Source organism: Blastomyces gilchristii, assembly GCF_000003855.2.
Source record: "Blastomyces gilchristii SLH14081 genomic scaffold supercont1.4, whole genome shotgun sequence".
NCBI classification, from domain to species: Eukaryota; Fungi; Ascomycota; class Eurotiomycetes; order Onygenales; family Ajellomycetaceae; genus Blastomyces; species Blastomyces gilchristii.
This window is the reverse complement of record NW_003101679.1, coordinates 3,568,936-3,583,253: the sequence shown is the minus strand read 5'-3', so window position 1 is coordinate 3,583,253 and position 14,318 is coordinate 3,568,936. Positions and strand designations below refer to the sequence as shown.

The 14,318-nt window shown below is 30.7% G+C and overlaps 1 protein-coding gene across 1 annotated transcript; it reads left to right on the top strand.

Annotated features, from left to right (window-relative positions):
- Positions 1-7,220: 7,220 nt before the first annotated feature.
- BDBG_16722 (uncharacterized protein) lies at positions 7,221-7,662 on the top strand (the record flags this gene model as incomplete). The annotated part of the gene is made up of 2 exons (XM_031724611.1): positions 7,221-7,242; positions 7,445-7,662. The coding sequence occupies 2 exons, from the start codon at positions 7,221-7,223 to the stop codon at positions 7,660-7,662; spliced, it is 240 nt and encodes a 79-aa protein (XP_031577446.1).
- Positions 7,663-14,318: the final 6,656 nt, after the last annotated feature.

Here is a 14,318-nt window from a genome sequence, read left to right as displayed (position 1 = left end):
ATTTCTCTCTTCAAAGAAGCAGAGAGTATTATATCTATGATACAGACAATTATTATATTTGATGTGAAGACTGTCAGAAATGCACAGACTTCAGAGAAGCTAAATATCAGAGTATATACAGTTATAACAGAGTCTTGAGAGCTGACTGTCTATGTATATAATCAGATATCTCTTACAAAGCTGTGTTCACTTTCTCAGTTATACTGAAGTATTCAGCCTGAAAACAATTGAGATGCAGAGAGAGAGCTCATCTACTCAGATTAACTTTTATCACAAATTCATGATATTCACATTATCTTGATTACCTGGATTTTACAGGTATCTGAGAACTCATCTCTCATTGATAATGAGATTGTGAAAATGCACTGCAGCGCGAGGACTATTGATAGAGAATCTAAGCATATTTGCATATATCTGATCAGAGATTGTGCAGGCAGAGAGAGAGTGATCATAGACTCACAGAACTGCAGAAGACACTGATAAAACTAAGAGCTTTGTAAGAACTATTAGCTAGAGTCTGTAAGAAATTACTTACAAGAAGACTTATAGTAAAGAGAGAAACTATACTGCTTGAAGTCAGAGACTGATCTGAGAAAGACATAAGATTAATCACTGATCTGAAGATCAGATGCAGTGATGAGACTGAAGAGAGTGAAGATACTGTTGTAAGTGATAACACTTCTGCTTTATCAGTCAGTAAAAAGTAATTAGAGAAGTTACAGAGACACTTACAAGAAGCTCAGCAGTAGTCAGACATTGTTTACAAAGATATTAAAATTGAAAAATTTTTTATTCTTAAGAAGTTCTTGAATCAATACATAGATATTGTTAGAAACACTCTCTCTCTATTATCTGAGTGAAAACACTTCACAAATGAATGAGAATACTCATAGTTTATAAAGATGAAACCTGTTATAGAAAAAGAGAAAAGAAGATGAGATTTCACAGACAGATCTGAGATATTTATACTACTTTAGAGAGATTTACTTACACTGTGAGTGATTCTGTCAAACAGTCAGATCACTCTAGTAAACAAAGAGTGATTATGAATCACAGATCTGAATCTTTCTATATAACTACAAAGAGTAATTACAGATCACAGACATCTTAATTCTATAATTCTACAGAGTTGATGAAAGAATGAAAAATTCCTCACAATTCTACAGTGTCAAAGAATAATGATTTATAAGAATAAGTGAAAGATCAACTTGTGAATACTTCTTTTTAATAAGAGTAATCTCATAGAGAGTGATTTATCTGTGAGATGAATCTGTATAATAATCACACAAGAATCTTGTGAAAATGATTAAGAGTCAACTGAAACTCTTCTGTATGAAAGATGTGAGATGAATCTGTATAGTAGTCAGAGAAGAATCTGTAGATCACAAAGAATCTTATAAAATAAGAAACTAAGTGACAGACTCTTTTCTCTTTATAATAACAAGGGATTTTTCCTCACTGAGATTTTTATAGATATGAAGAGTTTTTAGTGAGTATTACTGCAGTGCTGAGCTGATTCTATGAAGTTACTCAGTGAAAGGCTTCACAGACAAAGTCTTAGAGAGGAAAGAATATGTAAGAAATCTCACTTCTTGCAGATTCTTTATCTCTATTTCTATCTCTTGTATAATCAATAGAGTTAGCAGCTCTTGACTACATACAACTATATAGACTGGAGTTTATAAATACTATTCATAACTCAGCTTGAATACTATTATACATTTGATCTCTACATTTTATCTTTCTACTGTGAATACTTCTAGTAGTTAACAGTACATATCACGCCAAGCTGCAAACACCCGAATAATCGCCTGCGAGCACTTATTCTTACAACTCAGTGAAGCATTCAGAATGCTTGTCTCACATATTCACTTTCTCAAAGTTGTGAAAGATTCATTTGAAAAACTCATTTTATATTTATGAGAATGAATATCATTTCAGATCTGTAAGATTTATCTTTTCATCAGTTATTTATAATGACTTCACTTTTCTACATAGAAACACAGCAGATCTTAAGACTTGTTAAAATTTCATTGACTATCTGTCTGTGAGTTCTTATTCAATGCAATAATATGATTGTATCTGACTTAGTCAGCTGATTACAGCATTATTTTTTCAGTTATCATTGAAGCTTGATAACTTCAGCAGATCTTTCAGCTTGATATATTTCATATTCAGATTCTCATTCTGCACAGTGATCTCTGATGATGTATACACTTCTGAAGAGATTGTGAACAATCACAATGAGATCTTCAGATTCAGTGTAGTTATCTGTAAATGTTTAATCTCTCACTGCAGGCCTAAGACCTGGTTTTCTCTATTCTTATTAATGATGGTGATTGCATTGATAAAGTTCTTCATAGTGAATGCTTGATCTGCAGTGAATTTCAATTGTTGTTTAACTTTTATCTCAGCCTGCCACTGCATACACAAGACCTCAATTTTATTTAGAATTCTCATACATGAATGAAGCTTCAATTTCAGTTCAGCAGTCTCAGTTACTTTTCTTACTGCTTCAAGTAAATTCTCTGAGAGGTTCTGCATATCTTTCAGTTCAGGTAGCAGAGAAGAATGTTCATATTAACTAGAAGAGGTATTCATTTCAGTGATTTCTCATTGATTATATAATATCTATTATTATATCACTGTATCATTATATCACTATATCATTATATAATTTCTGTTATTATTATACAACTTCAGTGATAATCACTCTCTCTCTTTTTATTCTTCTTTTGAATAGAGAGCAGGCTTCTTTGAATCTGATTCACTGCTCTTATTCTCTTTCTCATATCTCATCTATTCACATACATGATATTTGTCTGAGTATGAAGGTTTTCTTCAATAAGCAAAGCAGCATCAATCAGATGCTCTTTCACTCATTACTCTTCATACACTATCTTTTGAGACATTCTAGAACCACACTGGCATGATAACTACAAATCACTTCATAGATGGAATTATTACACTCTGAAGAAGCCTGCACTTCTCACCAGTTTTTAGACATGCTATCAGATGTGATTCAAAGATTGCTTGAGTCAGTGTACAATTACAGGTGTACGCCGGCTTCTTATATACCTTATCTAAATTAATTAGTGGCCGCTAGAGCCTCTTTACATTCGTAAGCATGTTCGAAAGCGTGTTCGGAAGCAGCCGCGTTATTATCCGGCGGTCGTACGTTCTTCTGAACCATAAATTAAGATAATATTAAAATCAAAGAATTCTGATCACACATTTATTGAATGTTTAATTATAATCAGAACTGATTATATCCGAATGAGATATAATATTGAAGATTTCATGTTTTTCAACAGACTTCTTACAGAGATTAGTAAAGATTGATCGTCTTTTATAAAGAATTAAATGAATGTAATAGAGAAGAATGAGAACACTAGAATACTTGAAGATGATTTCATGAAATTGTGTTAAGATATTCTAATATAATTATCAGCTACTGATGAATGTCTTATCTTTAATGAAAAGATCTCTGTAAATAATGCTCAAGATTTCAACAGAAAGAATAAAAAGAATAAGAAGAAGAAGAAGATCTCTGAGAACAAGAACAAAGATTTCATCAAGCTGAATAGAAAGAATAATAATGCTACTAAAATATGTTATCATTGTCAGAAGATTGATCACATTCAAAAAGATTACTGATTGAAATTTTCTGAAAAACACTCTACTAGCTGTGATAAGAATAAGAATAAGAATGAAACAGACTCAGTATCAGTTCATAATATTATTGAGTAAGTATTTCATACAATAGAAACAGTCTATTCTACTGATCAAACTGATAAAGATATCTGAGTTCTGAACTCCGAATTCAGTGCTCATGCTACATCTTGTAAGAATCTTATATCAATAGTGCTGCAGAAGATTAATATCATATTGAAGATAATTCATAAATTAATAGCTTCTGCAACAGCTATAGAAAAGATAAATATATCAGTTGAAGAAGCAAATCTGCTGCTGCAGAACATTCACTACATTTCCAAGCTGAAGATTAATCTTATGAGTTTTGAAAAGCTTGTATATCAGAGCTATACATATAAGTAACTAATCTATGAGAATACTTATTCAATCTTGCTAATCTCTTCTGATAAGATGTTGAGTTTTACTGTCAAATTAAGTGATAAGAACATCTATATTCTGGAAAAATAATCAATGACTAGAGACTTGATTCAATTTATAATATTAAATAATGAATTTGAACCTGCAAAAATTCTACAGTCTGCAGAGAAAAAGAATTCTCTGCTAGTATTACTTAATAAGAATATCAAGATTGTTGAACATATAATGTTACAATGATATTAAAAGCTTGATCATCTAAATTCTGTGAATATTGCTAAATTAGCAGCAGATTCACTACTGAGACTGAGAATCAAGAATAATAGAGCTTTGTCATTCTGCAAGACCTGTGTACAGATAAAAATGATATATTCAACATTTACATCAATGACAAGAACTGTTAAATCTGTGATGAGATTCTTCATAAATCTTACAGATGATGACTGTACACTATATAATGAAATCAATCTCTCTACTCATAGAGGAGCTAATTATTGAATGAGTATTACAGATAATATTATATACTACAGGTGAATTATTCTTATGATGTCAAAGAGTGAGGTCACTGTGTATTTAATGATCTTTATTGACAGAATTGAGGCTACTACTCAACATTGAATTAAGACTTTACACTGAGATGATGAAGATGAATTTAAAAGTGATGAATTAAAGACCTACTCTCAGTAAAAAGAGATCACATATGAGATCACTATATCTGATACACTACAGTTCAACAGCCCTGCAGAATGTGTCAATTATATTGTAGATAAAAAGACAAGAAGCTTACTATTCAACAGTGAGCTTGTAAGAGAACTTTGAGATGAAGCTATTCAAGCTGCAGTTATAATAATCAACATGTTCTCAATATTAATGAAGATTTACATATGTCAGAGAGAGACCTCATTATTCTCTTTTAAAGCTTGAACAGGTGTTCAATCTTCTGCTCATTGAATATGTAGACGAGAATGTAAGATATATAAGAAGAATCTGAAGATTATCAATAAGCTCACAGATAGAACCGATGATAAGTAATGATAATTAGTTGAATATTAAGAACTGTATTAATATTGTATCTCAGACCCTGCAATCTGAAAGCTTGATATTGTAAGAAATATTGTTTTTAATGAAGAATTAGCTACAGAAGAAGCATCAGTGAATGTTATTAGAGAAGTAGTTAAACTGTCAGAGAAATTGAATATTCTTGACATTATAAAGAGATGACAATACTGTCTTCTAAGAAAACTTATAAAGAATAAACCTGATATTTTAAAAATGCTTACTGATGATGATATGAACAGCACACTGGAACTGATATATTTACTAGATGATGAGACAGAACTTGTTAATAATGATATGAATAACTCTGTAAATGATGAAGATTCTGTACTCAGTGTTCTTAATAACTGTCTGATCACACTGACAGAGGTCAAAAGAAGTCATGACTGAGAAAATTGACACTAGACAATGAAGAAGAAAGTGAAAACTTTTGAATGAAAGAAGATATATATTGTCATTGAAAAGGCTCTGAAAATGAACATTCTTACAGATAAATGAGTGTATAATTAAAAATTGAATAACAAGGATAATGTAAGAGGTCTACGCCGAATAGATCGGTATAATATATAGGTCTTATATAACAAAGAGAAAAACGTTAGAGAAGGAAAGAAAGAGAAAGTGTAGAAATCAGCAATCAGAGTGAATATTTATACATGTATGTGATGGTGTACACAGTAGAGCTTCGGGGCGGAAGAATCTATACACATTCATGGCAGCTGAGGATCGGCGATTGAGAATGACTGAGAATCGGAGCATATGTGTTTGAGAGTGAAGTGGAAGAATCTATGAAGTGGAGTGAAATAGTCTATATAATTGATCAGGTGCAGTCTGTCACATTAGTCTCTCTCTTTCAGAAGCAGTTCTCATCAGTCAAGAGCTGCTGTTTCAGATAATATGAAACTCAGAGTTCAGATCAGTTGATTATAGCTGACTCATTTTATGAGATATTATCAGTTATAACTGCAGAGTCTCTTATCAAGAATATTCTCAATCTCTCACTCAAGCTCATTATCTTCTTCTATGATATCTGATGACTGTCAGTCAGAAGTCAGTTGAGAAGAGAATAGATCAGTGATAGTGCAGCAGAGTAAGTGTGTATAAAATATATTATAAATCACTGATGATATATCAAGACAGTAGTTATGACTATCTAGAACTGCTATCACTTTATACCTGATATAACAGTAATCTAGCATATAAGATGAATATGTGATTTGTATATTCTTAAGATTTAATCATATCAGATCTTCTATCTTATATTGTTCAGCAAGATCTCAGTGAACATTAATTTAATTCTCTTAATCTTGTTTTACAGTTATTATAAAGACCTCTGCTTAATCACAGATATCTCAGAGCTTTATTACTATATTGTCAGTGATCTGAATTGAACTGCAGAAGTTCAGTGTGAACTGTATAATCTCTAGAAGATTTAACATCTTTATGTGATAACTGTGTATAAGAAAGAACAGACTTATGTCTGTTAAAACAGCATCTTATTCATTAATAGTGATCTCTGTGTGTAGAAGCAGATCATATCAATCATTTTATAAGTAATTACAGAACTTATAGAGATAGTTCTTTACAGTCTGAATTATCTATTCTAATGCATCATTGATCTCAGAGTGATAGATAGTTAACAGATAGTATATAATCTTGAGAACTTGACAGATTCTTGTTCAGAGAGTGCTCATGAATTGACAGCTCTGATCTTATACTATTGATCTCAGTAACTTATATATCTGATAGAATGAACTCTGTAAGAAGACTTCAGTGACTTGTTCAGTATTCATCTTATTATAAGATTTCAATATTATATCTTTACTTAGTTAATCAACAATGATCAGAATATTTCTACAATTCATACTCTCAGATAAATCAACAGTGAAGTCAATTACTATATCTTATCAGATTCTATCAGAAACATTGAGTGATTTCAGTAGATCTTTTTTACAGTTCTTTTATAAGATAATAGAAGAACAGTAGTTACAGTTTCAGATAAAGTGTCTGATACTATTTAATATCTCAGATTAATAGAACTCTCAGAAGGTCATTCTATACAGTTGTTTACAGCCTGAATAATCAGTTATATACAAATCATGCATCTCTTGCATTATTCAGGTATGTAAGAGTTTGAAGTAAGAGACTCAGTGTTATTCACAGAAATATAGAGTGTTATTATCATTGATTGAATATTCTGAGATGTCAGTTTTTATATATAATTCTGAGAAAAATCAGAGTGCTTCTTGTTATACTGCTTCAGTGAGTGTTTAAAGAAGTTCATTGATTTAAGCTTCTGTATGTCATAGCTCATCTAATATAGGTTCAGAAGAAGTTAAAATATCAGTGATAGTTCTAATCAGAGACAGCAAGCATACAATCTTAATATCAAACATCAACCGCTCCACCACGAACTCGCTCGATTTTTCGAATAAGAACCCGCCGATAGATCCATCGAAAAGCCCTCGATCATACGAGCATTTTGACCCCATCGCCGACCGCATACCCCGTGTGGTGGTGGAGTTATCCAGCCAAACATGAACTAGACGTTGTTCGAAACTCCCGTGTGGGATTATCCCCCGTTCACCCCTACCACACCACAACCCCGGGCCAAAGTGCCATACAAATTGTAAGGTGAAGAGACATAGCCATATGCGCCAATCTTCTTGATTTTGGAAGATCCCCGATCTGTAATTGTGGAGATATCTGAGAAGCGACCTCCGCGAAAACCCTGTCCACCTTTGATGTTCCAAAACATCAATGCCAAGTCCCACCCTCGTACCGCCCTTCCCAATCTGGCCCATCCCCGGCAGAAAAATACAAAAAGATACCTCGGCGATAATATCAAGCACATAACCAATGGACACTCCTGAAGTGCAACCTCCACAGTCTGTCGTCAGTGTATCTAGACTTCAACACCAAGTCTCACCCTTGTACTACCTCTCTCAATCTGGCCCATCCCCGGCAGAACAATACAAAAAGATACCTCAGCAACAGCATTCAATACATAATCAGCAGACAATGAGTCAACAGCATATTAATAACTATAAAATCAGTATATCTCAAGATCTGACTGAGCCTTTGATCCCTGCACAGTGAGATATATTAAATCTAGTTTTAATATCTCAATATTCAATAGATTCTACAAGAGATTGAGAACAGCAACACTAGGTTTCTATTGAATTTAAGAATTAACTCTATATTGATATAATCATTGACAAAGTCTTCTATTTTGAGATATAAATAACCAGTTTCTCTACATCTCACTGACAATATTTATATTATTATATAGAAACAGACTTATATTCTCTATAATATCAAGACTCTGAAGAGAGAAAGTCTTGATAGAGAGTATACAGTAGTGTATATCTTAGCAGTTTCTATCTCATTCTTCTGCAGCAGTTAATGTAAAAAAAAAAAGATCTTAGAAATAGTTTTTTACTTCTCTTGAAAAAGTAAGGTGTTTTTCTCTGAGTTTTATACAATATTCTTACAAAGAATAAAAAACAGAGCTGTTTTCTGTCATAATTTCATATTCTTTTAAGTAAGAATTACTTTTTCAGTGACTGAAGAGCTTTCATTAATACTTAATTCTTTTTTACACTCTTTATTAACTGATTTGAGTTGCACACTTGTTGTGTGAGAAGAATTGAATGATTTAGAATAAAATTAAATAGTTTTAATCAATTTCTCTGCAAAAAATTGATTTATTTTTTGTCAGTTTTTCTCTCAAAAACTGTCATATCATCTGATTCATTATCAATTGATATCATACTCTTTCTCACTGTATCTCAAGAAAGAGATTGTAAAGATTTTATTGATTTATCTTAAAAATCAATTTTAGTTTATTAGATTCTCTTCAAAAATCTAACCTAGTTACTGAACTAGTGTGAAAAAAATCAGGTGTTTTATACATAAAAGTCTTTTATTCTTCTTTTGAAACAGTCTGACCAACTTTTCAATTGAAAACAGACTTAGAAATATCTCAATTGAAACAGTCTGACCAACTTTTCATTGAGTGAGAATAATGAGTTCAAAAATACACTCAGTTAATGTGGAAAAAGATGCTTTCTCAAATACTATTCCTGAGATTGAAATTCTGAAGAGAAGATAGAAAGAAGAAATAGAGAAACAACAAGTTCTTGAAATACAGAAACTTGAAAAAGTAAGCAAGATTCTTGAAAAGCAGTGTCTGAGTGAGATGAATGAAGAAGTTCTGTTAATTCTTCATACTCAGGCTAGACAACTACAGGAGATGATCAAGTTCAAACTTGAAATCTCAAACACAGTTCAAAAAACATTGAAAATTCCTAGTATAATCACTGACTCTTCATCTTGCTCTTCTTCTTCCTTTTTTCCTACTTCTTCTTCTTCTTTGAATCAGAAGAAAACATATGCTCAAGCAGCTGAATCTGCTGTCTCTAAACCTGCTGTCTCAAAACCTGCTCAAAATTCTGAGAAAACTGAGAAGAATACTGCTCATATCTCTATTCATAGAAAAGTGAAAAAGAAAATGTAAAAAGAGAAAAACTTTCAACTCTTCAGAAATAGAAGACTTATTCTCAAAGTCTCAAATCAGAATATTCTGCAAAGAAATAAGCTAAACTCAAATCTCATTTTCAGAATCAGAAATGAAATTAATCAGTAGTTCTTTTCTCAGTTGATAACTGATATTGAATTTCAAAAATCAGTTATAGCTTCAATTGAGTCATCATTCTTTGAAAACTTCATCATTCTGACTACAATGCCTGAATTCAGTGCTGAATTCCTTATTCAGAATGAGAATCTCTGAAAGTCAGTAGTAGAATCTTTGTTAAACACAATAATTCTATCTGAAAGAGATGAAAAGTGAGAAAAATTTATTCTTTATAATATTCCAGTTGAAATTTTTGACTGTGAAGAAGGAATGCTACTTCTCAAAAATGAATTGAAAGAATACAACTGTATTCAACTGAGAAAGAAGTCTGTATGACTAAATTCAATTGAGTTCAGACAAAGCAGGAGAAATGCCTCTGTTCTAGTATATATATAAAAACACTTGAACAGTCAAAGATCTCTGAAGTAAGAATAGCAGGTTTGAAAATGAGAGTTCATGAATACAAAGACTCAAGAATGAATCTCAAAGCTCAAACACAGTGTTCAAACTGTCAAAGATATGGACACTTTGCAATCTCATGTTTTAGAGACTCAAAATGTGCATTCTGTGCCAGAGATCATAAAACTAGTGAGCATAAATGTGAAACATGCTTAAAAAGAGGTGAAATATGTCAACACACTCTGCTTAAGTGCTCTAATTGCAAAGAAAAACATGCATCTAGCTCAAAAGAATGTATGTTTGCTCCTAGAACTCAAAAGAACTGAAGAAAAGATAAAGCTCAAAGTCAATCTAGAACTGAAGAGAACAGTCAAGCCAGTAGACTTATAACTGCAAGCTCAAAAAGAAGAAACTCTTAACTATCTAAATCTTCAAGCTTCAATTCTTCAGCTAAATGTAAATAGAATTTGAATTCTTAAACTTCTGTTAAGATTAGAGAATTGAGAAATGACTCTGATGATAAACTAGATATAATGTAAGCAGTTGAGATCTCTACTTTTCAAAATAGTTATAATCTACTATCTGATGATAGTGACTAGATCCTACTCTATCTCTACTCTCTTTTAGTATGAATATACAATAAAAACAACAAAAAAAGTTAAAAAACTCTTCAAAAATCACATTTATTCAAAATAATGTGAATAGAAACTCAAATTGTATTTATTCTTGTCTTCAAATTACATTTGAATAAAAAGTTGATTTTATACTACTTCAGAAACAGAATTTTGATGCTGAGTAAAATTATATTATTTCTCATTCAAGCTACTACTACTTTCTATCTCAAAAGTCTGAGATAAAGTCAAGAGTAGTGATCTATGAAAGAAAGAGATCAAGATATTAATTTAATCCAAGATTTAATATCATGTCTGACCCTGATATTCTGGTGAGTGATATTATAGATAAAGAAAATGAGTTTAATACTATACAGCTCATAAATATCTATAATGAAAAGTTATTGAAGAAAAATAACAATATCTGAACAATTGATAGAGGATTTCTGAACATAACTTCATCAAGAAACTCTATAATTGCAGAAGATTTCAATACACATCATCTCTGATGAAATTCAGAATGCAAGAGAGCAGTGAGAGCTGATAATCTGATTGAATGAATCTTTGAGCATTCAATAGATTTAGTTAATAAGTCTGATCAACAAACATTCTTTAGAAAAGATGTGAAACAGAAATCTATTATAGATCTAATCTTCATATCACAAAATCTAATGAAAAGAAGACTTGTAAACTAGTTTATTAATTTAAATGAGACATCAGAATCAGATCATGAGATTATTCAATTTGATATTGAACTGAGTGAAAAACAAATGAGTGAAAATCCTCTTCTCTCTAATCAGTTTAACTTTGAAAAAGCTGATTGAAAAGCAGTTGAAGAAAGCATAAAACTGCTAAAATCTGAAAGACAGAATGAGCTATATTGAAATTCTGGTCAAGATATCTCAAATGAAATGCTTGAGAATAGAGTGAAGCTTATTACATCTATTATTCTAATAAGTGTTAGAGATAATATTTCAAAGAGAAAATCTTCTGAGTATTCAAAACCTTGATAGAATGAGAATATCTCATCTAAAAGGAAAGAATTAGCTACTGCTAGAAGAGATTGAAAGAATGATATAATATCTGATAAAGAGTTCAAAGCTATCAGAAATGAATATTTTTCAGATATTAAAAGAGCTAAAACAGACTGCTGAAATAAATTTCTTGAAGAAGCATAAGAAAAGAAAGTTTTTAAAGCTTTTAACTATACTAAAACAAGAAGTGTAGCAAAACTTTCAGCCTTAGAATATGAGTTTCAGAATGAATTATATACAGCAAACTCTTTTGAGGAAAAATGTCAAGCTTTCATGAGAATTCTCTTTCAGAACTCATCAGATTCAGATTCAGATTCAGAGAAAGAGAATATATCACTTCTCAACTACATTGATGAAAATGACTGAGAATGGCCTGATCTTATATAAGATGAATTAGAGTCAGCTATCTTCTCAAGTTCTGTTAAAACTCCTGCAGGGCCTGATTCAATTAATTACTTGATTATTTAAAATATATATTTCTACTTAAAGAATGAATATTTTGAGCTCTTTTTCAATCTCTTGAAAAATGAATATCATTCTGAATGATGAAGAGAAGTCACTGAAGTGATTCTTATAAAACCTAATAGAAAAACTTCAATTTTTAAGTCATATAGAGTAGTATCTCTATTAAACTGTCTAGAAAAGATTTTGAAAAAGATAATAGCTACTTAACTATCTTTTATAAGCTCTATTAATAACTCTCTTTTATTCAGTGAATAAATGAGAGATAGAAAACAATGTTCTGTAATTGACACTGTTCTCTCAGTTATTCATGATATTCAAATAGCAAAGTATGAAGATCTGGTCTCAACTGCAGTTTTTATTGATATAAAAGAAGCATTTGATCATGTTTCAAAGTTAAAGTTAATTCAGACTTTGAAGATGTTAAAACTGTCACTTTCTCTAATAAAATGAGTTAACTGTTTTATATCTAAAAGAATTATACAACTTTTCTTTGATGAAATGAAATAAGACAAGACTGAGATAAAAATAGAAGTATCACAAGAATCTTCAATCTCATCTATTTTATTTACAATATACACTGTATATCTATTCAAAAATAGAAATATGAGAATAGTGTGATCTCTGAGTTATGTGAATAATATTGGTCTAGTCTACAGCTTAAAAACTATCAAAGAGAATTTAAAAGTGATTGAAGAAGCTGCAAAGAAAATCTTTATTAGAGCAGATATCAATTAAATTTAATTTAATATGAAAAAAACTGAGTTAATTCATTTCTTTTCTAGATTCAATGAGAAAGAACTATCTCTAACTCTTTTAAATAGAGAGATTAAACCCAGTGTAAATATCAAATAATTAGAAGTATGATTAAACTTCAAGTTGAATTTTAAATATCATATTCAACAAAGAACTGTCAAGGCAGAAAGACTATTGAACAACATAATCAGACTATTAAATACAGAGAGAGGTCTATTCTTCCAGGCTATGAGACAGTTATATGTAGCCTGTATTACATCAGTAGCTGATTATGAAGTTTAAGTTTAGTGAAATAATCAAGAGAATTTCACTGAACTCTTTCAAAGTCTGCAAAACAGAGTCTTGAGAAGAATTCTAGAAGCATTCAAATCATCTTCTATTAAAGCAATGAAAATTGAAGCTTCAATTCCTTCTTCTACTATTAGATTTGAAAAGATCTGTATGAACTATATACTGAGAGTTATAAAGATGAGCTCAAATTATATAATCAGAGAAAGAGTCTCTTCTTCATTTTCATTAATTAACTCTGGAAATGAGCTGGATTAAAATAGATTTCTTGATTGAAATGAAAATAATTCTTCAAAGAAAATGCCTTCTTAACTGTACAGACTATACTCTCTGATTAAAAATCAATTTTCTTCTTTAAATGTTGAAAAAGTGGATCATGAGAAGTTATCTTTCTGAAGAGAAAAGCTTGAATCTCTTATAGACTTATAAATAAGTGAACTATTAAAAGAGAAAGAATATGAACAGTATTTAAAGAGAATTTCTACAATCAATATAAAAGACTCTATTCTGATTTATTCAGATGACTTAAAAAATAAGAACCTGAATAGATTAGATGCAGGCATTGCTTATACTGAAGATAATATCAATTTTATCTCAGATTTCTGAAATCTAGACTGTGAATCTGAAGTCTTTGATGCTGAACTATTTGTAATAGTGAAAGCTTTTAAACTCATAGAAACAAAATCTTATAAAAGAGAAAATAGTTTGAAAGAGACATGAATATTCTCTGATAGTCAAGCTGCTTTAAAAAGACTTAGAAATAGTCAGATTCATAATAATCAAATGAATCTTGAACTGATCTTAAACTCTGTTTTAAAAATTCAAAAGAGAAGAATATCAAAGCTGATAATTCATCTGCACTGAGTTTCTACTGATATGAATATTCATGGCAATGAATTGGCTGATTCAGCTGTAAAGAAGAGTGCAGAATTAAGCAGATCTATTCAAAAAATTATATTCTGATCTTTTATAAAGAGAAAAATAAAAGAATCTTGTTTAGATAAGTGAAAT